Below are 27,512 nucleotides of genomic sequence, written 5' to 3' on the forward strand. Positions count from 1 at the left end.
CTAAACATTAGAGGTAACTTTGTACAGAAAGGTTGTTGGAGCTGGCTTGGGCAGCAGCCTGCTGCATGTATGCCAGGAGGGTAAGGCGGCCAGAAGCAAGATAAAACCTCCCAGCAGGACACAGAAGCCACTGAAATAAAACGCAATGTCATAGGTCTGGGTCCAGTCATAAAACCAACCTGAAAAGAGAGAAAGAAAAAAGTGAATTTGATAGAAATAGTAAGACTTGGAAGCCATCCTCTAATTTTACCAATTTTATATACAGTAAGGATTAGGATAGATAAAACCCCATGTACTCTATAGCAGACTCTTAGGAGTTAGCAGAGGAGACTCTCCCAAATAATCTGGACAAGAATAAGCAGGCATTTTGAGTTTCTCCTGAACACAAAATGAACACAAATCCCTGAGCAAGTATACTGGCCTTTTTATCAAACTGATTATGAGTAAATCATTACCATCAGACATCTATGCAGATTTACTTTGTGCTAATCTGTGCTACTATTGTAATCTGGATTTCTATACCTGGAGATGTTACAAAGAAGAACAGTAAAAATGGGTTGCTTTAAGAAATATCTTACCAAGAATTGGTGGTCCAAGGCTATTCCCAAGTCCAGCAAAGAACATTAATATCCCATAGGCATGGGCCAATTTTTCAATTCCCACAGTCTTCGTGGTCACATATGGGAAGATGGACCAGTTACCAGTAAGAAACCCTAGAATCCCAGAAAGTATTGCCAATGTGACATAACTTTTGGCAAATGGAATTGCACACAAGGCCAGGCCCATGATTATTAAGGTAGCTACGTAAAGATATAAGGTATTAATCCACTTGAAGTCAGCCAGTATCCCTAGAAGGAGTTTACCAACTGCTGTCATAATGCCAATAATGGAAATAAGAGGCATAATGAGCTCTTCTTCTTTCACATTTGAACTTCTTGCCACATCTTCCATAAGTAATGAAGGTGGAAATCCTCCAATGTCAAAAAGAAAGATAGCAATGAAAAGTGCTAAAAATACTTTGTTTTTAAAAAGAGCCACAGTCTCTCCACAGTAGTTTTTATATAATTGCCACTTCCTCTTGGCAAGCTGTTTGCAAAAATATGTCTGTTCTGCAACTTTCTTTTTGTACGTTTCAGTCTCTTTTGAATGTGCCATTGTTGTTGGGCTTTTATGAAGTAGGCTCTCCTGTTTCCGGCCACCACTGCCAAAGGTGCTCTTGCATGTTTCCTCAGCACTGTAGCTCTTTCCAAGAATGTTTGTGTTTTCTTCCAGGTCCTTCTCTTTTTCACTGTAAATGGAGTATCTATCTGGTGCACTTTCCAGAGCTGTTTTTTCAGGCAAAGGGCAATCAGAGGGCTGGAGGGGTCTCATCAGGCTGCCACAGGCTAATATATTTAAAGCTAAGGCGCCCACAATCAGCAGGCATCCATCCAGCCCATAGAACTCAATCAGCAACCTCTGCAGAGCAGCATATATAAAAAGTCCAACACTTGAACCTAAAAAGAAATGGGAGATGTTCAATCTTAATCTCTTATAATTCAGGGTTCTCAGAACAACCATTATTGATATCAGCCAAAGAAGAATTGTAAAGGAAGGAGCATGGTTATATTCCAATTAACTTTTATTTATGGACATAGAAATTTTTATTTCACATAATTTTCAGATGCCCTGAAATATCCTTTTGATTTTTTTAACTGTACAAAAATGTAAAAATCATCCTTAGCTCATGAGCTCTCTAAAAACAGGCAGTAGACCCCCGGACATTAGTTTACCAACCCCTGTTAACCATGGAACAAAATTGCTTCCCCAAAAACCTTTGTTTCATGCTCACGTTCCTTTTTTTTTTCCAGCAATGTCAGAATATTTCATGTGGGGTTTTTTTTTGTTGTTTCTTTTCAATTTTTAAAAAATTCTACTGTGAGGTTTTTTGGTTTTTTTTTTTTTTTGCTTGTCATCTTTTTCACTGAAGGTGGATGCTATAGACTGAATGTTCATGTCCTCCCAAATTCACAGGTTGAAATCCTAACCCCCAATATGATGGCATGAGGAAGTGGGGCCTTTGAGAGGCAATTAGGTCATGAGCCCACTGAGCACTCGTAAATGAGATTAGCACCCATATCAAAGAGACCCCTGAGAGCTTCCTTTCCCCTTCCACCATGCACACATGCCACACAGCAAGAAAATGGCAGTCTGCAGCTCAGAAGAAGTCTGTCACCAGAACCCAAGCATGCTGGCATCCTGATATCAGACTTCCAGCCTCCAGAACTGAGAAATACATTTATGTTTTGTGGAAGTCACCTAGTCTATGGTATCTTGTTACAGCAACCCAGAAGGACTAAGTAGATCCACAATTCTCCTTAATTTTGCTTCACCTAGCTTCCTGTGAGTTGAAACTGAAAATTCCTTAATTCTGCCAAATCTTAACTGTCCAGAGTCGATCCATTTTTATTTCAGTGTGCCATGACCCAGTCTCTTATGCCCTCCTTTCTAGGCAGAGTGAAAGCATGTAGCATACAACTTCTGGCATCTTTGGCACACATACAAATTTGGACATTAAGGGAAACCCTAGTTCATAATGATAATATCTCATGCTTTTAGTACCTTGCTATGTGCCTTACATGTATGCTTCTTTAAGATTCGCAATAACTTGATGTGATGAGTACCATTATTATCCCCATTTTACAGTTCAGAAAACTGAGGCTTAACTCAATAGTTAACAGGACTGTTAGAAAGTCTGTCTATTTCCAGACAGCAAGTGAGTGACACAGGCAGGATTCAGACCTAGGTGGTCTGGCTCTGGCGTCTGTGCTTGTTGCCACATTACGATGCCTCTACAAAAATGTAGTGTAGGCAAGACCTATTGTCCTTCAAGCTCATGCCTACCTTCACACTAATGCCTACCTTCACACTCCATCACACTCACACACCTGTGGGAGATCCTGTAAGGTTCTTTGAACTGCATTCCAACTGCTTTGGATTCTCTATCTCCTGTTTTTGCTATTTCTTCTTCAGTTCTGCCTTAGCCCAGCTGTGTCCTCAAGACTCTGGCCCCATCTCCTCTTAGATCATGATTCCTATTCCCCCCCTGCCAATACTTCCTTAAACCACTTTTGGGAAATATCCAGCTCAACTTAATTCAATCTGGAATCACTTTGTTGCCACTAGATTGATCTCAGGAATAAACATTAGTTTGGCTCCTGCTGCCAGACAAATCATTGTATTTACTCCATTTACCTCAAAGTCTGACCTCCCAGGAACACCCGCTCATTAACAAGTAGCATATGTAAATGTGCCACTTTCACTAAACTTGGCAGCTCTATTTCCTAAGCAAACTGGTAAAATATTGGCCACAGAAAATTTTGATAAGTTCTCTAATGAAAAGTTTGATAAGTTTGATAAGTTCTCTTAGGAAACAAATCCATCTGAAAAGTGAAATGACACTTTAAAACATCAGAGGAAGTCCAGAAGGCTTTTATATTTACATTTCCCTCAGTGATCATCTCTTGATTATTAAAGGAAGAACAAGAGTGAAGAGTCTGTCGTTTAGATATGCACATGGCCAGGGGAATGCATTCATAAATAAGTACTTTAGAAAAATTGTACATTCCACAGTAAATGGAGATGGCAAGATGCCAACAGCAGGCTTTTCGACAGAGCCCTGGAGTCTCCATTTTCCTGGCATTTTTCCTACCTTTCTCAGGGAGAAGGTGCCTTACATAAGTACAGGCTGCTTCTTTTACTGAAGCTCTCACCAACTTGTGACTCTCAATGTACGGGTCCCATAAGCTTTTCTTTCCTTTAGTATATTGGCCATTGAATGCCCCAGACTTTTTATGTATGCATCCTAGGTTTTCTGGAAGCACTACTCTTATTTACTGTGGAAAATAAAATTTCCTTCTCAGGCTAGAGTAAAAAAATATGCTACCTAAGTGGTAGCTGGGAAGTGTTTGGTTAAACATATCTGTGTTCAGTAGCTTTTAACTTTAATTAGAAAACTGAATAGTGACAATGCTGTACTTATTTTGAAAATGTACCTGTTGAAATTAGGCCAAGAGCAAGGCCTCGGTGACTGTCAAAATACTGGCACGTAATGGTCACTGTTGCAGTATATAATAAACCACATCCGAGTCCTAAACATAAGAAGACATTACATAAATCAAGACAGATTATACTACTTCAATGCAAAAAAAAAAAAAGAAAAAAAAGAAAGAAAGAAAGAAAGAAAGAAAGAAAGAAAGAAAGAAAAAGAAAAAATAACATCTCCAATAGGTTGTTCTGTTACTGATTGGCTATAACTCTTCAGAGTATGGACTCGTAGGTTCTTTGATGTCACTTGTACAGCTCCAATGGACATATCTGTGCAAGCTCAGTTTTCACTCCACACCCATAGGGTTGGAATCAAGTGAAAAAAAAAGTCCAATTTCTGAAGCATGAATGAATAATGCAAATTTAAATCGCGACATTACAGGGAGATAGAGATAATGGTTAAGTCACCAAATAACACCAAATAGTATAATTTAATCAAACTTTCCCATTCAGTCTCACTTCCAAGTTCTTGCCCTCAGTTCAGTGTCCTTCCTCCTCAAAGTGCTCTAAATAATTTTAGAAAGTTCCCTTCATTATTCCATGCTATTTAGTGAGAGCTTATAGCTTGCACACCCCCAGTCTGCAAAACAAAGGCCTCTGGGGTTCTCAGGTCATCCCATCACAGTAAAATATATATTTGTAAGTTTCCTCCTTCAGAGATGCAAACTACCTATTCACAGTAAAATGTATTTGATTTAGTTTGAAATATGTTTGCAAAAAAAAGGAAGCAAATACACTAAAATATTAACAACTGTTAAATTTAAGTGGTGAGCATACAGTTGTTTGCTATACTATCCTCTACTTTTCTGTAGATTTGAAATTCTTCTATAACCTAAAAGAATACCTTACTAAATTTCGTTTTTTTTTTTAAATTTTTTAACATTTATTTATTTTTGAGAGACACAGAGAGATAGACCATGAGTAGGGGAGGAGCAGAGAGAGGGAGACACAGAATCTGAAGCAGGCTCCATGCTTTGAGCTGTCAGCACAGAGCCCGACGTGGGGCTAGAACTCATGGACTGAGAGATCATGACCTGAGCCGAAGTTGGACGCTTAACCGACTGAGCCACCCAGGCGCCCCTAAATTTACCTTTCTTGAGACCCAAGGACTATATTTATCTCCAGATCTTCTCCAAGGCTTTTGTTTGTTAGCTTAATCTTTTCTTCCCTATTTAGCACCTATTAAAGCCAGTTGGTTTTTCATAAAATTTTCCTCTAGCTTCTAACTCATGACTTTTTGCCTTTCTTCTGCAATATCATCTGTTCTTGAGGATCATTCTATAAACAACACATAAGCCATAGTCTAAAAACTGGATTTGAAACCACGGCCCATTAAATGAGTTAAGATCATTGTCATTGCCTTTCATTGGCACCTAAACTATAATTAGAAAGAATCCATGGGCTTAACAAATATATTACATAAGTGTTTTAGGAAATTAATAATTTAAACAACCTAAGACTCTGAGGATTATGTGTGATTCCATAAAAAGTCTTCTTAAAGAAATGAGATAGACTAAAACAATTATATTTTAAGTAAAAAGATTTTTTTCTCCTTTAAAAATTTTTTTTTTAATTTTAGAGAGAGAGAGGATGAACAGGGGAGAGGGGCAGAGTAAGAGAAAGAGAGAGAATTCTAAGCAAGCTCCATGCTCAGCATGGAACTCAACCCAGGGCTCAATCCCACAACTCTGGGATCATGACCTGAACCAAAATCAAGACTTGGATATTCAACTTACTGAGCCACTCAGGCACCCCTAAATAAAATGCCCTTCTTGTTTGATTTAAGGGAAAAAATATCTCATGAACTAAAACATGAGTTGCACTGATTTATACAGTTGTCATTACTATTCATATATAGGACTTTTCAAGATATGAAACAAAACTGTTTCTGGGGCGCCTGGGTGGCTCAGTTGGTTAAGTGTCCAATTTCAGCTCAGGTCACCATCTCATGGGTTCAAGCCCGGCATGAGGGACTGTGCTGACGGCGCAGAGCCTGGAGCCTGCTTCAGATTCTGTGTCTCCCTCTCTCTCTGTCCCTCTTCATGCTCTTTCTCTCTCTCAAAAATAAATGAACGTTAAAAAAAAATTTTTAAATGTTTCTGAATAATCAATTTTGAAACCAAAAAATGTCACCCTTGACTAAGACGATATACCTCAGAAAGCCTTTGGAGGCAGAATGAATTTACTTTTCTGTGATTTGGTTGTCAGGACTCTGTTAAATGTTAGGCATGAGAGACAAAGGGGAAACAGACATTTCTGATTACTAAATGTCAACGTCAGAAAAGTTGAAACAGCAACTTTTAAATTTTTAGCCTGAAACCAAAAAAAAAAAAAAAAGGCATTTTAAAAAATTATTTCAAGGCCCTGGGTTTAATAGTTAATGCTATTTCACTTTTTTTTTTAATGTAGCAGAAATTTGAAATGCTTTCTCCTTAAACTTTTCAAAAAGGTACCATGATGCCTTCCTACATCTGCATCAGGACAACCTTAAACTGGAAGTTATTAGAGAGGGGTCCCTTGAATCCCCACGATCTCTCACAGAGTCTGTAAATTCAAAACTATTTTCATAATACACTAGTCCCCCCACTTTTCTGCAGTTTTGCTTTCCATGGTTTCAGTTACCTGCAATCAACCACAGTCCAGAATGCTCAGATGATCCTCCTCCTGACATATCATCAGAAGGTCAGTAGTAGCCTAATGCTATGTCACATTGTCATCCATTTTGCTTCATCTTATCACTCAGGCATTCTACCATCTCACATCATCACAGAAGAAGGGTGAGTACAGCACAATAAGATATTTTGAAAGAGAGAGACTACTTTCACATAACTTTTATTATAGTATGTTATTACTGTTCTATTTGATTATTTGTTATTGTTGCTGATTTATTATTGTGCCTAATTTATAAATTAAACTTTATCACAAGTGTGTACATATACATAGGGGGTGTACATATACATAGGGTTCACTATTATGAATGCTTTCAGACATTCATTGGTGGTCTTGAATGGTATCTCCTGTGGATAAGTATCCCATGGATACTAATATGTTCTCTGCTTTTTTCACTGTGTTTACAATTATGCTGATGGAGCAAAAGAGATGGTGATAAAACCAGAAGTGCCTTAGCACAAATCAAGGTATTGGTACCAAACTTTGGTATCAAATTATGCTACATAATCATACACTCATAATAAAAACAAACAAAAATATTTTAAAAATTCTTCATTTGGATTACAACAATTGCTGCAAGGAAAACCCTTTACACAATTATTTTAGTAGCCAGCTAAAAGAGCCCCCTTTTAATCTTGTGACCTTCTTTTTTATTTGAAAGAATATCTGACAGACAAACTAGGGTTACCCAGACTTGGGTATTTGGTAGACACTTTTTTGAAAACAAACTAAGAAGGGAGAAAACTGGCAGTAATTGTTAACAATAATAAAATCCAAAGTTTCCAGAAAAAGAATTTTTGAAAATGATATCCATTACCATGATTTTGACAGCTTTCCAATAAATAAAGATTTTCTGATGAGTCTGCTGGTGAAAGTAACAAAAGTGATGTTTTGATGTTGTATAATGAAATTTGTCAACATTTAGAATTCTTTCATAACTTAGTGAACCAGTATTTTTCAAATAACCAATTCATGATATTACAAAATTAGGTTTGAATGAAGATCCATTCAAAGAGCAGAATAAACAAATATAAGAGTATGAAAAGTATATTGATGTAGTACCAAGTTCCATATTACAATTAACTTTGGAAAATCATCACTCATCAAGTTTTTGTAAAGTATCGAAGAAGAGTATCTACAATTACCTGAAAAGGCTATTAAAACTCCTTTCTTTTCCAGCTACATCTTTATGTGTGACAAGATTTACTTCATACATTTCAATTAAAAAAAAAAACAGATTGCAACAGATTGTGTACAGAGCAGATATGAGAATCCAGATATCTTCTATGAAGCCAAACATTAAAGAGATTAGCAAAACTGTAAAATAATGCAACTCTTCTCACAAAAGTTTGTTTTTCTTTTGGAAAGTAGAGCTATTTTTCATAATAAGTACATTACTTATGTTAACATATATTAGGTTTGTTATTATCTTTAAATGAATTACTCAAATATTTTCAAATTTCTTAGCTTTTAATAGTTAAACTTAACAGAACAAATATCAGTAAGTATAATCCATATATTCAAAAGCTCCTTGGGGTCCTAAACAAAAGAGTGTAAAGGGTCCCAAGGCTGTAAAGTTGGAAACCACTATCTTAAAGCATCCCTTGACCAAGGGATTTGACCAATCATTTTTGACCATTTTTTTGACCAATCACTTTTTATCAAACACCTATCAGTGAAAAAATTCTGACCATTAGCCTGCAGTATAAGCGTAATGATTTTTAAACTAAATACCTACATTACTACCAATTGAAAGCATAAACATTAGTATAATATTATTGTTTCCCTTTACTTAAATAGGTAAAAACTAAATATTTTTACATGTTCTAACATTTCCTTTCCACATCTTATGTTCCATTTCACACATCTCTGGGCAAGATCACAACTTCAGAGGCCACTATTCCCTCATCTCTGCCCATCAAGAAGTTCTTTATCATACCCACTGCCTAAATTATCAACCTCCCTCCGTCTTTGCACCACCACTGCCTCAGTTCATCTCATGTTTTCTGAGCTGAACTCTGGCTTCCTGATCACTTTCTCAGCTTCCAGTACTTTTTCCAGAAATCTATCTTCTAAGCTGCTGCCATACAATTCTCATCACATCATGCTCCTACAGTAAAGTCCATATAAAAACATTTTGTCATCCGGCTTCTGTTGCATGCCAATCTTTGATATATTTGCACCTACTCACATGACTTCCTCAGTACTTAAACGAATACCTATAAAAACACTGTTATCAGGGCATCTGCGTGTTCAGTGAGTTAGTGTCCAACTCTTGGTTTTGGCTCAGGTCATGATCTCACGGTTCATGAGTTTGAGCCCTGCATCGGGCTCCGTGCTGACAGCACTGTTATCCATGGCACCTCACACCTCAGAGCATTTGAGCTCCCGCAATGTCCCCCTCCCACCCATTCAACTCCCCTTCAAAACCCATGCCCATCTGACCGCATCCTACCTGTCCTTCCAGACTCAGCTCAAGCATGAGTTCCTGCATGAAGCCTGCTTCAGCACCCCTCTTCCCACAGGTATGTGGTATATCAGCACAGGATGTTGGTTTCATTTTATCAACGCATTTATTTTGCTGTGTTACGTGTTATAAATTTACACGTTTATTCCTCCAACTAAACAGTGAGCTCTGAGGGCAGGTGGCGTCTTATTCATCCAGGTATCCTGGTTCCAGGTCTGAGCCTGGCACAGAGTGAGTGTTCTTAAAAGTCTGTTGAATGAACCTCCCCACAGAAGTTATCCTACTGCCATTCCCCATAAATCTCATTTGAGTTCTTGCATTTTTCTCTTCCTGTCTATGTCTCTATTCATATAACAAACACAAACACACTTATATGTATGTATGCGTGTGTGTATATATATTTTAATAATATCTTTATACCTACTCCCCACTTAAATGATGCTATTTTTTTTACTTTTTACTTTAGCCAGAAACTAAATCTTAGCTTTAAAAATATTAAAGATTTTTTAATTTTGTAAAATTAATTTACAAAGATAACATCATTAGAAAGACAGAATTAGAATTATATGGTTTGAAAAAAGATACAACTAATTTACAAATTCTATGCATTATAGGAGGATGCTTTGGGCAAATCACACTAAACTTCCTCATTTTCTCATTTTTCTCAATCTTTACCGATAAATCAAAAATGCGTAGATCAATTAAACTGGTAAGATAGTTATAAGGAGAAAATGTAACTGAAGTAAAACACTCTGCTATTAAAAAATGCTTCTAATTTAGAATACATAAAGCAAGCATCTCTAAAGAACTAGCATGTGAATAAAAGCATGCAAAGTGGAACTTTGATTTATTTTAGGAAGACAAGCATTAAAACATTTGAAATCGTATACATATTTTTAGATGTCTATGAATTCTTTTAAAATATCCTTTATTATATACATATATTTATGTGTAAGTGAATAGATATCTATCAAGCTCCTACATCTGTATATGAAACTTCTCCCTGAATATTATTTTTAGGAAAAGGAAACATTTAGTAACAGTGCATTTTAGCATGGCAATCTTAAAAAGCAATATGGGTGAAGCTATAGAATCCAGATTCTGTGTGGGGTGGGGATAGGGTACTGCCCAGGACATTCCCGGTTTGGCCACTAAAAGTATCAGATCCTGGGAAACCTGTTAGCCCTGGGAAAACGAAGACAGTGGTCACTGTAGTGTGGGGACCTGTCTGTCAGTCATTTGGGAGAATTCCCCTTATGTATGTTTTAAAGCAAATCACCTTTAAACCTAACCTAAACTTGGGTTAGGATAAGCAATTACATATAGTATTCCAGAAATATCTACTTCTAGAAATGAAATTGTGGGAAGGTAACTTAGGATGCCAAAAGAAGATAAGTAACTTTAGCATATCCAAATGCAGTTACTTTTATGTTTCTAGCTTCAAACATCTGCATGGAGAGTTAAGAAGTGCAAGCAATTGGCTAGCTTTTTTAATAAACTGGCTCTGACTTTTGTATGCTTAGCATGAGTACTCATGAGTACTCTGAACATGACATTGACTAGTTAAGAGCACAGGCTTGGAAATCAGACTTGGATTCAAATCCCAGCTCTATCAGTTACTGGCTAGGTGACTTTGGGGATTAGAGAGTTTACTGAAAGTCTCTAATTCTTAGTTTCTTTATCTTTAAAACAATCTCACAAGACAATTGTAAAGATTAAGAGACATAAGGGTGCCTGGGTGGCTCAGTCGGCTAAACGTCCAAGTCTTGATTTTGGCTCAGGTCATGATCCCAAAGTCGTTGGATCAAGCCCTGGCAGAGGCTCCATGCTGAGTGTGGAGTCTGCTTGGAATTCTCTCCTTCTCCCTCTCCCCCACTCACTCTCCCTCCCTCTCTCTCTCAGAAAAAAAAAAAAAAAAAAAAGATTAAGAGACCTAAAAAATGTAAAAGATTTAGTATCTGTGCCTGGAATATAATAAGTACTATAAAAAATAACCATTATATTGATATATGTTTTCACTTTTCACCTGAGTATTATGACATTATGTCGATAATAGCTTCAGACTAATTAGAAAATCATAGTTCCTTATTACAATTGAACATCTATGAGAGAAAAAAGACTTTCTTTAATGATATAACCATTAAAAACAAAACAAAACAAAAAGGCTTATAAAACTCTAACTGCTAAAATGAATGCCAGGAAATGACCTTTATCTCATTTGCCATAATTGCAGTAGGAGAATCAGACTCTGCAAATGTGGTTTTTTCCCTCCCAGTCTCAATACACTGTGCAGATTCAGTCCATAGGCAGATATTACCATGAAAACAAAGTTAGAGAAAATTGAACTTTTCCAAAATCCAAAAGGGTATAGCAAGCAAACACTAACCAGGTAGCTAAAGAACAATAAAGTCTGAAGAAAAGAGAATGTAAGACATTGATCTTGAGTTGTGCTTTCCAGAAAAGCAAAAGGAAATTATTGGGGAGAAGCCTGAGCTCATTAAGCACTGATTTCCTGCTGGCCCCCCTGCACTCCAGCCTCCTACATCATACTTTCTTTTTCCTGATTTGGTAAAGTAGTTGAGAAAATAGAAGCCTGAATTACCAGGATTGGCAGTGTGGCTTACAGTCCCTTGAAAAAGGGGAAACTTCCATTTTATGTTAGCTACAAAAACTGAACAAGATAACATTGTATTTTCAAGATGATACTTTTTAAAATATCAATTAAGGGGTAAAACAGAATTAATTAATAAACTTTAGTATTAGCCAATTAATAAACGTTAGTATTCTTTTTGATATTGTGTATTATAACTAAACATACTAAAAAGCTTTAATTTCTCTATCTTCCCAATCTGTTATACAAATATTGCTGATTCAATAAAGCTTCCTCATTAGCAAAAAACTGCTGCTGTGGTCTTGAACTAAGTGGTCAGCAAGGAATTTAAGGGAAGGGAAAAACATGTGTGAAACACCTCTTTGTGCCTCTGTAGATACATTTGCTCATGAATGGGCATGATAGCTCTGTGAAGTCATATTAGTCCCATTTGATAAAAAATAAAAACAGAAGCTCAGAGAGAATAAATAATTTCCAAGGTCACAAAACTAATAATAATGGTAATACTAGCTAATATTATTGCATTACTTAGTCAATTCACAAAATCCTAAGGTGGATGTCATTATTATATGTAGTTTTAAAAATGAGAAAGCAGAGGGGCACCTGGGCAGCTCAGTGAGGTAAGCTACGGGCTCTTGATTTCGGCTCAGGTGATGATCTCATTTGTGAGTTTGTGAGTTTGAGCCCAGCATCGGGCTCCACAATGAAAGTGCGGAGCCTGTTTGGGATTCTCTCTCTCCCTCTCTCCCCCTCCCCCACTCGCGCTTTTTCTCTCTCTCTCAAAATAAATAAATAAACTTTAAAAAAAAGGGAAACAGAAGTTAAATAACTTGTCCCTCTGCATATTATCTATCTTAAGACACCATCTAGTTCATTCTAGACAAATGAAAATGCTTAGTATACAATTCAGCACAGAAGTGGTGCTCAGTGAATGTTATCATCAGACTGAATCTTTCTTGCTATTTCTAAGAAATTCAATACTAAAAAGGAAAATGAGTTTAGACAGTAATAATTTCCTGTCACTTCCTTTTCAACTGGATACTCTAAATGGTGACAGAATGGAAATCTCATTGTTCACTATTATCTCACTTATTGATCCCACAGATATTGTGAGCCCTGTATTATAAGCCAAAAGAAAGATGAAAGAAGAAAGAAAGAAAGAAAGAAAGAAAGAAAGAAAGAAAGAAAAAAAGAAAGAAAGAAAGAAAAAAAGAAAGAAAGAAGACGTCAACCATGGTAATAAGTATTAATTGTCTGCTGGCTAGGAGTAGCTCATGGGGCCCCAATAGATACCAGAGAGAGTGATTTTTTTATTAACTGAAATCCAACTCAACTTTTTTTACTTATTTTTTTAAATTTTGCTTGACTTCATTTTGTCCTCACAAAACCTGTGTGAGGTAGGTTTCCCAGCCTGCTTTCATAGATGAAGGAACGCCATTCGTGATCAAGTGTACTCAGGCTCACAGAATCTATGTCTTCTGACCATAAGCCCAGCACTCTCTCTTTGAGCTCACAATTTCTTCTCAGCTGCAGGGATTCAGAACCTATGACCAAATCAGAGTGTTCAAGAGCTGAGCCTGTTTTCTGACCTACAATCCACTAAGTGAAGGAGAGGCTGGGATTCCAGGAGGAAGGACATTGTAACAAACACTATGACAAGTATATGGATAACAGTACCCTAAACATTTCCCCAAAGACAACTATGGCCACTTATTTAGGGAAAGTGGGATACCTTTAGAGCACTATTGGACACAGAACATGAGCTGGCATTGTTAACTAGGGGCCTGAAGCATTTACATGCCCTTCCCTTAGAGTGGTCATATGGGGCCAGGTAATATATAGGATCATGCCTCAGGTCTGGCTTACAATGGATCCACTGAGTCCATGGATGCATCCAAGTTCCTGATATTTCATTGGCTCACACATACATGGTGGTTGGTATAACTCCCTACATTGTTCCTTGGCCAGGGTGAGAGTTATCATAGTGGGGAAAAGCCAAGTGGAAGGCCTGTAACACCACCACCGTCACCACCACCACCACGAGCCAAAAGGGTAAGTCAGACCAACCTCAAATCCTATCTGATTAATTAAAGATCACGGATTCAGGAGGTCAGGAGTCATGGTTAGTTATCAAAAGGTTCCAACAACATAAATCAAATCAAAATTAACTTCACAAGTTGATAAAGCTCCCTCCATTGATACAGAAATTTTGAAACTTAGTTTTGGGAGTTAGTTAATATTGTCTTTTTTTTCTATACATCCTTATTCTTCCAACACAGTCAATTGTATATAAATCCTAGACATTGCAAGCCAAATTTTTCTTCCTAAAAATTCATTTTTATATATAGGTAATGCAAATGCTATATATCACTCACTGCTCATCAATTTTTAAGTCGGTAAAAATTTTGTATGTCTAGATCAACCTTGAAACCAGGTGAAGCAGTAAAATCTTATGCAAATTTAAACATGTAGTCCAGAGTTTGAACTAGATCATATCAATGGCATAATGATTCAATTTTCTATGTAAAAAGGGATTTGTCCTAAAGGGAATAATCCAATATTCATGCATAAACACAGATATCTACATTTTTATTTTTATGATTTTAGACAAGAATGCAAAATGATTATCAAATGAAAACTCTCAAGTTTACACCAGAGACTAATGTGTTTGTACCCACAGGTCCAAAACTGTATTAAGCACCACAGGGAATATAAAATATCAAACATACACTACATGCTCTCAAAGAACTAACATGGGGCTTGCTTATTTAGATTCAGGTCTCAGCAGTATTAGGGTATGTAGTTGCATTTAACAATACACTTTAAGGGTTCTAAAAGCACCAAAAATAACTACAAAAATGTGAAACAGGTCGGGATCTGACTCAGGTCAGTTCAGACTGCTCTGACTCAGGAGGACATTGTAACAAACACTATGTCAGACTGAGTGCATTCAACCCCAAATCTCCTTTGTAGCTTCAATTCTCTGAGCTTCACTTTCCCCCTCTGTAATATGGGTTCTTGTGAAGATTAAATAAGGTCAGATAAAGCATTTAGCATAGAACCAAGCACATGGTTAAGTATTCAGTGCATATTAGCCACTATTATTTCCATTAGGTATTATTCTGGAAATAGTCCCAAGCGAAAAAGAGGAATATTAATAGCCAAAAAAATTAGGTTCTTCCAGACAGTAAGAAAAACTTGGAAAGCTGGAATCATCTGTTTCAAATTCCCCACCAACCGCCCCTAGGAATAGTCTGATCATGTTGAACACCGAACACAATTAGTACAACACATCACAAAGGCCACAAAGGCATCTACCCAGAGCCGTCGGTGCTGTCAGTCACCCTCTACTTTTCCTCTCATGTAACCAGGATCACCATCAATTATCCCCACCACTCAGTTTTCTTCACCTGTGCCTTATCTTAAAAAAAAAAATAATGATTGTGTGTTTTAAAATCTACTTTTTAATTCTGCTGTAACTTTGTGATGTGGGCCCTAGAAGCACAGGATGTTTAGAACACAAACAACCCAACAGAGCCCTGCTTAGCCAGCCAGAATGAAAAGGACCACTTCTTAAGTCAGAGAGAAGTGACATCAGCCTCAGACTCCCACCTCTTTCTTTTCCTTTGTGTGCATTAGAGACCAGCACTGAAATGAAAACCCTTCTTATGCCTTGTCAGAGAACTCAGTGTGTGTTGATAAAACATGTTTATCCTTTCAAATATGTTGATTTGCTGGGCAGACATGTTACTAAGGCAATAATTCTTGGTGAAGTGGTCATTGAAAGTAAATTATTTTTTATCATTTTCACACCTTATATTAACTGAATAATAAACCTGATACTGATAAAATGATGTTTAACTCTTGAAGCTTAGAAGAATTATAGTGACCAGATTTCTTACCTACAACAATGCCATAGGAAAAAAACAGAAAGTAGATATTGGGGGCAAAACTGCTCAACATCAGGCCTCCAGCTACCATGAAGCCACTGAAGATTGTCACAGGTCTTGCTCCAAAAGAGGAGACACAGAGGCTGCAGACAGGACCTAAAATAATAAATGAAACCTTCACTTATTTAACAATAACCTCCTTCCCACAGTCCTAGGATCCATCCCATCATAAATTTAAAATGATTCTTTCCATCATACAATAACAACACTAACAGTAAACATCTACTGTGTATTTACTATGTGCTGGACACTCTACGAGATACTTCATAGAAACAATCTCATTTCATTTTAATCTCCCTGCAGCCCTGAAAGTGCTATTAACCTCACTTGTTGATAAGGAAATCAAGGTTTCAGGATGGTAAGGCCATGTAGGTAAGAAACAGGCATTCTGGAGTCAGGCCTTATTCAAATTCAAGTTCTACCACTTGCTGGCAGTTCAATCTTAGGCAGCTTATCTGATGTCTCTGGGCTTCAGTTTCCTCATCTGCAGATTGGAATAATAATCATACTACCTTGTGGTGCTACAGGCAGGACAAATGAGAGCACAGGTGTCAAGCTGATCACAAGGCCTGGGACAAGGAAGTCTCTGATCGGGGCCAGCTCCTCAGTGACAAGAGCAGCAACAGCAGCCACCAGAGTGGTAACAGAGAGAGAAGTAACAACCCAGGCAGTCTGACTCCTGAGCCCAGCGTCTTAACCACCAAACTATTCTGAGGACTTTTCCTCCTGCATGTTCCATGCATATTTCCTCCCCAGTGCTCCTTCTCAGCATGGAGCCAGTCAGGTAATTGATGAGGAAAATAAACTTGATGACTGACTGACCACAACCAGTCGCCACCCTGTAGAGTGATGATGTGGGGGTGGGGTGGGACCAATGGAGGTGGGACCAATGGAGAAGCACCCTACCCATTCCAGCACGGGTCTGTCAGTACCACTGTCCTACATTCTACATGTAATCTGGAATTTGGGGGGTGAAGTGCACTGTTGAGTGGCAGGCTACAGTGACCACTACCTGGATCTGTTCTATGCATACGTGGGCAACTGCCCATGTAACAGGATTTAAGTCATAGTGAAATTCTCTTCCACTAGCAGTGTACCTACAAAGCATTAACTACAAAGCATGCATATCAGAAACGAAAGGACATTGGGGATTATTCAGCACATTAGTCTCATTTACACGAAGGAAACTGAAGCTCACAGAGGTTGTCCATGCCCATGGTAGAAGGAAGAGCCCAGGTTTCAAAAGCAAAGAGAAACCCTAGTTAAGTTGACAACCTTAAGTTGACAACAACCTTTCAAGGTACAGATTATTATTCCCAATTTTTAAAAAGTATAATCACCAAGATGGCTAAAGGCAGACAACAGTGAGTGTTAGCAAGGATATGGAGCAATCAGAAGTCTCCTAAACTGCTGGTGTTTTCTCCTAAAGCTGAACACAGCACATGGTTCAGAAATTCTGCTTCCATGTATACACTCAATAGAAATACCTGTACCAAAAGTACATAAATGTTCGCAGCAGAACTACTCATGGTAGCCTAGAACCCCAGACGTTCATCAGCAATACGATGTGTAAGTGAATTCTGGTGTAGCCACACAGTGGACCATTGAGAATGAAGGATCTATTGCTACACATATAGAAGTGTCTCATAAACCTACGTGGAGTGAAAGACAACATGAGAAAGTATACATTACATAATTGCAATTATAAAAAGTAAAAAAAAAACAGGCAAAATTAATCTATGATTAGAAGTCAGAATAATGGTTATCTTTAGTAATGGGTAGGGAGTTGTAACTAGAGGAAGCCCAGCCCAACTTCCTAGGTAGTGCCAATGTTCTGTTTCTTGATGTGAGTGTGCTTAGTACATGGGTATAATCTGGTTTGTGAAAAATTCATCAAGTAATACTCATGATATGTACAGTTTTATGTATATATCTTTTTTACTGTTTATTTTTGAGAGTGAGGGCATGAGCACACACATGCGTGAGTGGGGGTGGACAGGGGCGGGGTGGGGGGGGAAGAGGATCCCAAAGTAGGGCTCAAACTCACGAACCATGAGATCATGTCCTGAGCTGAAACCAGAAGCTCAACTGACTGAGCCACCCAGGCACTACTGTATATATCTTTTATTTAGATTTTAAAACATTTTAAGTAACCTCAAACTGAGAAATTAGTTAGTAAGTGATAGAACCAGGATCTAACCACCCAAGTCCAACATTCCTGCCAGGACCAGAGAAACTCTCAAGCGCATTCTTAAGACCAGGTTATGACCACTAAGATACTACATAGCTCTCAACATGCACAGCTCTCCCACATTTCTCCCTGGTCATGAACTGGCCCCTGACATTTCAGGCCTTCTATGTGAGCCAATACAGGAGAGCAGGCTGATATATTTACACGATAAACAGAAGGGAATATTCTGTGCCAGTGTTTTAAAAGGAAAATAAATTTGAAAGACCAAACTTATCATCCAAGAGTTGAGCTGCCTGTATACCCAATTAGAAATACTTAGATACTTCAAAAATAGAAGTGATTTTAAGGGCCAAATTTCATAAATGGATATCGGACATCATAAAGGCATGACCCTTCTGTGTTGTTTACCAAACTGCACTGACAGAGAATCAGCGTCAACAAATTTAACAGGCACAATAGAATTAAAACAGAGATTATTGCTGGCATACCTGAAAAGTTCCAAGTTTCACCCTCAAAGTAGGACTTTAAATTTATGCTCCTTAATGTATAATAATTCCACAAGGAGACGCAGAGTTTGGGAAGCTAGGGGTAGGGATGGAGGGTCATAATTTTCATAGCATGTACAATAACACTGTAACTATTACATGCTAAAAAGTACATAATTATTATCAATTACATGATAAGTTCATAAATTATTTTGTGTAATACACAATTCACAGAAAACAATCAAGCTTAAAGAAGAAATGAGCAGAAATTCTTTGACCAATCAAAACAGTAAATTGAAAACTCTTTTTAAAAAATTCTCTACTTTCATACTGCCATCTGCTGCTTACTTAGAGAAAAATATCTTGATGTCAGAGATTGAAAACAAAGAATTTTAGAGGAAAGAGGCCTTGGAGAGGGTCCAAACACCTCATTTTAAAATGATAAAACTGGAAGTCAGAAAGATCCTGTTATTTGACCAAACATTCATAGCCAATCAATGACAGGGCTAAGGCCAAAGTCAGCTTAGCATTCTTCCCAATAAGAACTATTTCAATTGATGCCTTAATTTTTTCCTAAAAATCAAAATATTAGTAAAGAACACCAATGTACTTTTGTTAATATGTTACAACTTAAGCAGTTTTATGAATTGATAGCAAATGAAAGTATAACATTCAAGCTCATCTTGGTGTTTAAAAGTTTAGGGCAAATAATTTTTTTCCCATCCTCGGAACCAGAGTATTTCCAGATTCTATTTACATAGATTTAAACCACATTAGCCCCATATTTCATCAATAACAATTATGGCAAATTGTAACTGGAATTGACCATTAAGTCACATCCGTAAAACATGACACATTCACATGTTTAGCTCTTTGTAATAACAGGCAAGTTTTCCAAGATGATAAACCATGGAGTACTGGACTAGTTTCAAGAGATAAATTCAATAAAAAGACTGCTCTCAGAGGAGACTTCATATAATGCTTCAGGTCTTATGCTTTGCAGAAGGGGCTTTTGGAACAAACATTAGTTAACTCATAATAAGCCAGTGATTCCACTTCTTGAAAGCTATAAAATTTTAGAAAAAAAAAGCAGAGAGAAAGCTTCACCATCTGGTTGCCAGGTTTTTGTTTTAACAAGTAAGGTCATTCTTTGAATGTAACAACTCTACAATACCGCTGCCATTTCATTAAAGAGCAAGAAGGAATATTTTAATAAGGAAGTAATGAGCAGGATATAATTTCAGAATAAAATGTAAGATAGTAAGAAGATAGTGGGAACTTTATACACACACACACACACACACACACACACACACACACAGTATCATTGCCTTTATATTAATTTTGCCTTCAGTGAAAACCTTTCTTGAAATTACAGTTGTAAGTATATTGGTGTTTGGGAGCCATTATTACTATTACTACATTCTGTTGAGAGATTAATATTGACTGGTTGGTTGAACTGAAAGTCCTCGGCTGAGTGTTAAGTAGCAAAGCTTGCAATAAGCACAGAAGAAAGCTCTAAGGATGGTTAGATGGCAATGTGGGGCACTAATTGCTGAACAGCTCTACCCTTTCCAGGTTATGGTATGCAGAGCTCTTAAGAGATATTCTGTTCTCTTGCACGGGGGCCCTGGCAACATTTTTGGCACAATGGGGACACATTCACTCAAAAAATGTAAGAACCTGTGTGTTAGGGAATAACCCTACAAACCAAAAGAAGGAGCAAAGAAAGAAAGGAAGATAATACGACTTTGAGAACTGCAACCTCTTAAATACAAAATGAAACAAAAATATGAAATAATTTCTTAATAATCATCTGCACATCAGACTGATTGGGGTAATTTTCATCCAATGAAAGGAATAAAAAGGGAAATGAAAATGAACATCCTAACTGAAAAAGTGTTTTGTTATGATCATGGGTAAATTTAAAAAATGAGAAGAATGAGTTGTTACAAGGAAGTCAGAATGATCCACAAGTAAGTGATGAAATTGTTTCCTTGAGCCCTCAGGGTACTGTAGGAAGAAACAACAGAACTAAATTGTTGCTGGCTCTTAAAATTAGCATGGAGGAAGAATATACTTCTTAAAATTTAGAAGTATGTTAGTAATGTTCTCTTTAGGTCTGCATTAATCAAACAAAAAACAAAATATTTGATCACTGTCATTCCTTCACTATTGACCAAGTGTCCAGTAAAGCAACACTCCACAATAGAAATACAAGGAGTTACACATGTGATCCACATATGGAATTCTAAACTCTCTAGTAGGCACATTAGAAGAATAAAACAGGTAAAATTAATTTCAGTGATACATCTTATCTGACTCAATAAGCCCAAACATTATCATTTCAATATCATTAATGAGATATTTTACATTCTTTTGTGAATGAATCCAGTATGAATTTGTTGCACTTCTAGCATGCCTGAACTTGAACTAGCCACACTTCAAGTGCTCAATAACCACATGTGACTGGTGGCTGCTGGTGGGACAGCATAGCACTAGAGTCTCACTCATATCATGGTAGAAGACAGAGGGCACACAATTCAATACCTAAATCGCAAGGCAAAATAAACACACAAGAGTTAAATTAAAACCCAAGGTCACGGGCAAGAGGCACCAAAAGAAAGGTTCAAATCATGTTTTGAGATTTCAGAAAAGGGAGAGCACCATGGGTCAAGAAACTGCACCTTGACCTGATGGACCATAAAGGGTGGTTATATCAGCGAAAGGAATGGAAATATATTCTAAATGGAAACAGAAACATAATGTAGTTTTCCCCAATTTATAATTATTATAAGATAGCTTTGGGTAAGAAATCATGGAAGGGGCATGCACTTATTTCCCCTAAAAAGTTTCAGAATCCCAAGAGTGGTAGGATGGCCAGGCCTACTGCACTGAAGCCATAAATAGGCTGACAGTACAGTGAGAAATAAAATATAGCAGTAACCAGGTTGTATGCCTGCAGCACAGCAAGAATTTCCTAATAGAGCAGATGATGGGGCCCATGAGAGTCTTAACTCTCTACCCACAATGCATGGAGCCCAGCGAACCTTTGTAGATTCCTCACTCCTTGCTCTTGCTGAGACCAGAATTTTAAGTTCATCTCCCTATGGGAAGAGAAAGGCCACACCCACTCAGTCCTTGATCTCATGAATATTGACTAGCTTGCTTGTTGGTTGGTTTGGTGAGATATAGAGAGTAGGGAAAGCTTAACCAAAACCCAGAGTTATTCTCACCAATCCTGGAAAAGCCTACCACACTGGGAACTGGCCAATATGTAACAGAATCCTTGTAGGAGGCAGAAATTCAGTCCTACTTGCAGGAGTTAACAGGACTTGAGAGTAAAATTGTACAGATATCCTCAAATACAATTCTGCCAGCACTCACAACTCACCCAGCAAGCCCAACTGGCTATAGTGACCTACTCCATCAGCCTGGGGATAGATTTATTGACTCATTATCAATTTGAAGAACTTTGGAGGAATTAAGGAGAAGGGGGGCACTGTTAAGTCTGCTTATAGTACAAAAATATAGAACAAAAGGTCTGCCTGTTTCAGCAACTCTGTTATCTGAAAAAACAGCCCCACCTTTCTTGAATTTGAAGAATGACATCTAACTGTGCTTTAGCTCAGCTGAAAACAATGCAAGGCCATGACAGCCCGTGAGTTCACTTAAGTTCCATCCCTCCTGTATCAGTCACATTTCAAACAGAGAAACAGACCCAGAAGTTTTGTGTTAAAAGATTTATTGCAAGGAATTGGCTTCTGCGATTATGAGACCTGGCTAGGCAAGTATAAAACCCACAGTGCAGCCTATCAGGAAGGGCAGGTTGAAACTCTCTGGCACAGGCTGACCATACAGCCAAAACATGGAATTTCTTCTGGGAAAGCTCAGTTCCACTCTTAAGGCGTTTTAAAGGATTGAATCAAGTTCACCCAAATTGTCTAGGATAATCTCCCTTATTTAAAGTCAGTTGATTATGGGGGCGCCTGGGTGGCTCAGTCGGTTAAGCGTCCGACTTCGGCTCAGGTCACGATCTCACGGTCCGTGAGTTCGAGCCCCGCGTCGGGCTCTGGGCTGATGGCTCAGAGCCTGGAGCCTGCTTCCGATTCTGTGTCTCCCTCTCTCTCTGCCCCTCCCCTGTTCATGCTCTGTCTCTGTCTCAAAAATAAATAAAATCGTTAAAAAAATTAAAAAAAATAAAATTAAAAAAAATAAAGTCAGTTGATTATGGACCTTGAGCACATCTATAAAATATCTTTACAGCAACACCTACACTAGTGTTTGACTAACTGGGGAACATAGCATAGCCAGGTTGACACTGACCATCACATCTCCCAAAGCAATGCCTCCTTCTCCAGCCAGATATACTCTTCCAGAATGCAACCCTGTGGTGCAGGCTCCAGGCCTTTGCATGGTGCCTGTTCCCTGATGGTCTACCTTGCACAGCTCATCCTCCCATCTAGCCCACCTCACAACCTATCTCTATAAAACTCCAGACATTGCTTTCCCCTTGCCTTTGTGAAGTCTCAAATTATCAGTAAGTCTTCTTTCTGTCTCTTCCTGAAACTAAAATCCCTTGTAAGCACAGATGATGTCTTCTGTGTTGGAATCCCAAACACAAAGGACACTCTATGGATGTATGTAATGTTAACTTATATAATGATAGTGAGCTTGTATAACCCAAATTCCCAGCTTTATTCATCCCAAAGATCAGCTGTATAAGCAAATAATTCAGACAGAGGAAGAAGTATTTTCTCTTCAATTATTCCAGTTTCAAAGAGAAGGAATGAAGAATTAAGATTATGAAGAGTATAAAGTGAACATATGCATGTCTTGCATTGTTTGCACATTACTGTGAGCTACCATTCAAATCTCAGTTTGCCAGAGACCAGGGGTGTGCCTTTAAATTCGAGATGCTTAGGTACAATCTCAGTAAAGTTCTAGTTTTCCCTTCAGCCCATCCCCCTAGAAGTATCTTTGTCTTTCATTCTGAAAGGTCTCATTTTTTTGTGGATTCCACAGTTTGGTTGCAACTGCTTGGGAAAGTAATTTTATTTGTGGGTGATTCTTGTTCTTTAACAGCTAAGGTTTGTTGAGCACCTACCATATAGCAAACACCATCTCAATTACTTTATACAACAATCATATAAGGTAGTACTTTTATTGTCTCCAATTTAAAGATGAAGAAACAGGCTTCTCAGGTTAGAGAAACTGGAGCGTGGGTGCCACTTCTCCTCTTAGAGAATATGCTTTATCTTGGGCTGCGTCTTCATGTGGGCATCCTGGGCACTAAACTTGAGGACAGTAATGCCTACCTCAGTGCACTGCTGTAAGGACCATACAATCTGTATGCTACTTGGCAAATAGACTTACTCTTCCATGCCTTGCTCAGTTATAAAGCTCCAGAGTTTGGATCACAGAACTGAGACTCCTACTACGTCTTCTGTGAACAAAACTGGGTAAAGACAATAACTCATGTTTCTCAGATATAATACGGCCTACCTGCATCATAGTCATCTGGGCAGCCAGTTAAAATGAAGACCCCCCCATCCCCACCCCACTGCACTGATAGGTAGGAAATTGTCTTTTTAGACAACCTTGAGTAATTCGTATATAGTCCTGAATGTAAGAGCAAATACACACATGCACATATACATCTATATGTGTATATATGTATGTATATGGGTATATACATATGTATATATTTATATATGTATGTATACATATAAAGCTCATCTTTATCAAAAAGATGTATGAATATAGATATATATACACATATGTATAAACTATATTTTATCAAAAAGATGCAAAGATGTACACTTATGTGGTTTTTTTCACCAGAATCAGAGTCACTGGACACTATTTTTCATGTTTTACATGGCACAAGCAGTGCTACAACCAAGCCAAAAAAACCTACAGCAGTCCCTTTTACAAGTGAGTCAAAGCAAATCACACATTGGAGAATTATCAACAAGTGCAAGATTAAAATCTAAGTCAAGAGGTAACCCAATGGTGGTTCCCAACTGAAAATCACTTTTCGGGCTTTAAAAAAATTTACATATGTGGGCCTCTTCATAGACCAACTGAATTAGAATGTCTGAGGTCAAATAGAGGCCTTTAGATACTGAACTGTTTCTATAGATGATTCTAACTATCTTCCCAGTTAAGAATTGCTGATAACCATTTGGGTCACCAACATGAGACCTACTTTTCCCATTTCCAAGGTAATATTAATCTGTTTATTTCTCTGCAGAACAAAGTTGTCAACAAAGGGCTGATGTGGCTCACACATGCTAGACACATCTTGCGAATACTTCATTACCATTGTTTTCAGGATCTGTCTTTTAATTTATGCTATGAAGAGCATAGCATATGGGAGGCCAACATCACACGTGTTCAGCACACACATGCGCGCGCACGCGCACACACACACACACACACACACCTATAAGTGGTAGCTGTTCAGCCATCATTTCTTTCCTATCACTTCCTCCTTGTTTAGCCCTCTGTCTCTTTATTCTATCGTCATCTTCACAAAGGGTTTCATTAGCTGGGTGCAAGTACCTCCTCGTCTAGCAGATGAAACTGAAGTTAAGTGACTTATACAAGGTAACTCAGCTAACTAATCTTGGTGCCAGGACTTAAATTAGCCTCTAACTTCAACCCGATGCTCCCCCCCTCCCAGTATGTTCTCCCCCCCTGAACTTTGGTGAGATGCTCTATTTCCCCAGCCCCTGCAAGCAGAGCTGGTTTCAAGGCTTGAGTACCACACACTTGATTTACTGCTCTGCTGTCTCTGTCTTAAAATTCTTAAGTTTTAACAAGGGTCCTTGCATTTTTATTTTGCACTGGGACCTGCAAATTATGTAGCTGGTCCTGCTACAAGTTAAGGGGGAAGCTCCTGGTCCTTGAAGCAGTGGGAACTTGGAGAAAGTGCAAGCTGCTGTTCAGACCACCAATGTCCCATCCATCCCGAAGGAGCTGTCAGCTTCTCTGAACCCTCAATGCCCACCTGGACTGACTTATTGACAAAATTTGTTCTCTGAATATGTGCTATCATTTCAATTGTCCTTTGACCCTTGCTGGAAGACAGGATAATTGCCTTTCTGTTTAAGTATTTGCTAATAGAAATGGTGACTAATTGGAGGACATTTAAAAAGATTCTGTCTTCTTTGTACCACATCATTTTGTAGAAATCAATGCTTGCAAACTCCTATATTAACATATCAATTATCCATTTGTACTTTGACAGCTTTGGAAACAATCCACATTTTGAAACACTCTTTGAAATAAGTCTTGAGCAAACTTTTCCTGTTTCTCCTGAGTTCCTAATGACAGTATTATTTTCATTTGTTTAGTTATGTTTAGTTATCTTATCTGACATGGCCACAATATCCACTATTGTGTTTTCAAGTCTTGCTTTTAATTCAACAAGATAATACATCAATTGGAAACAAATGATTTTGTTTTGTCTTAAGAAGTCCCCTTTAGATATCAAGAAAAGACAGCATACTTAAAAGAAGGAACAGCTAATGCATTTTGTGTTCATGAAATCATTTCAGAGCTGAAAATTACCTTTCAAATCACCACATTCAATGTCCTTATTTTCTCCTTATGTTCCTACGATGTCTGTATATCCCCACAGAATAGAGATTGTGATTTTCTCAATGAAGCAGGCCAACCTCATAGCACACAGGAAAAGACCCCAGGGATACTGACCCTAAGAAGTCACCATCTTAGCACACCTGTGCTTAAATAGTTTCAAGTAAATCAGATTGATGGTCACTAAATATTACTGCAGATTTCAAACTATTACTCCAGAAATTGAAGTGCCATAATGATTTTCATCCTTTAAAGGTAAATGAAAACCCCTCTACTCTTCTTTCTAAAGATGAATCTAAGATTTCATTCTAGATTCATTCTAAAGATTCTTTCTAAAGAAAGAATCCCTACTCCATCGTATGTAAACATTTATCAAGAATATTACTTATGGAGGGGCGCCTGGGTGGCGCAGTCGGTTAAGCTCCGACTTCAGCCAGGTCATGATCTCGCGGTCCGTGAGTTTGAGCCCCGCGTCAGGCTCTGGGTTGATGGCTCGGAGCCTGGAGCCTGTTTCCGATTCTGTGTCTCCCTCTCTCTCTGCCCCTCCCCCGTTCATGCTCTGTCTCTCTCTGTCCCAAAAATAAATAAACGTTGAAAAAAAAATTAAAAAAGAATATTACTTATGGAGATATTATACAAAGGCCACACAAAATTCATCACATCTATACCATACATAACACTGCATTAAAATTCTGAATAGTGTCATCATTGTGAGATGGAACTACCTTTGCCATGTCAAATTTTCCTCATGAAGGTGACACAAATGTAGTTCATGCAATTTGATCACAGTGGACCTGAATCAAAGAGGAGTAATTTCGAATCGTATAGGAACTGCTTACAGGACAGTGAACATCATGTGGTCCTTTGCTCACCAGCATACACTGGACATGCCTGGTTGGATGACTTCATCTCCCTGTATCAATCTTACTCATGGAAGCGTGGGTGTCTCTCACTAGACTGTGAGTCTCTTAAGGCAGGTACAACGTGTTTACTGCTCATCTTTTTATATCTAGCATCTAGCACACTGCCTGGCACACAATGGCAAATAAATGCATCAAGAAATGAATGCGTATCTTATGGAACCCTGTATTTTCACATAGATTTATTATAATCTCAAGGAAGGCAGGAAAATATGTGCTAGTTAAAAAAAAAAAAAAACAATAGCCTCCTATGCCTTGCACAGTGTTGGCAATGCAACAAATCTAATTAAACGATAAAGGAATTAGGAGAAGCATAGATTTATCCACTTACTTGCAAGCAAGCCAACTCCACTTGCAAGGGATCCGACCCAGGCTGTTTTTCCTTTTCCTTCACCAAAGGCATCCAGCCATTCTATGTACAAGACTCCAACAGCCAACGGTGATCCGTAACACAAAAACTGAGTGAAAAAGGAGACAAGCACGATCACCCAGCCCCATCCACCATCAGGTGACTTTTTAAATTCCAT

General features: G+C 38.0%; 1 protein-coding gene across 1 annotated transcript; it reads right to left on the reverse strand.

The window, feature by feature from the left end:
* SLC16A9 (solute carrier family 16 member 9) lies at nt 1-27,512 on the reverse strand. The gene is made up of 5 exons (XM_047072770.1): nt 27,317-27,512; nt 15,737-15,880; nt 4,035-4,130; nt 579-1,496; nt 1-179 (listed from the first exon to the last, which is right to left on the reverse strand). Exons 1-5 carry the CDS (start codon nt 27,510-27,512, stop codon nt 1-3), a joined length of 1,533 nt encoding a protein of 510 aa, XP_046928726.1.

Source organism: Lynx rufus, unplaced genomic scaffold, assembly GCF_022079265.1.
Source record: "Lynx rufus isolate CCGP_SWC_20201006 ecotype Redwood Valley unplaced genomic scaffold, mLynRuf1.p SCAF_11, whole genome shotgun sequence".
NCBI lineage: Eukaryota > Metazoa > Chordata > Mammalia > Carnivora > Felidae > Lynx > Lynx rufus.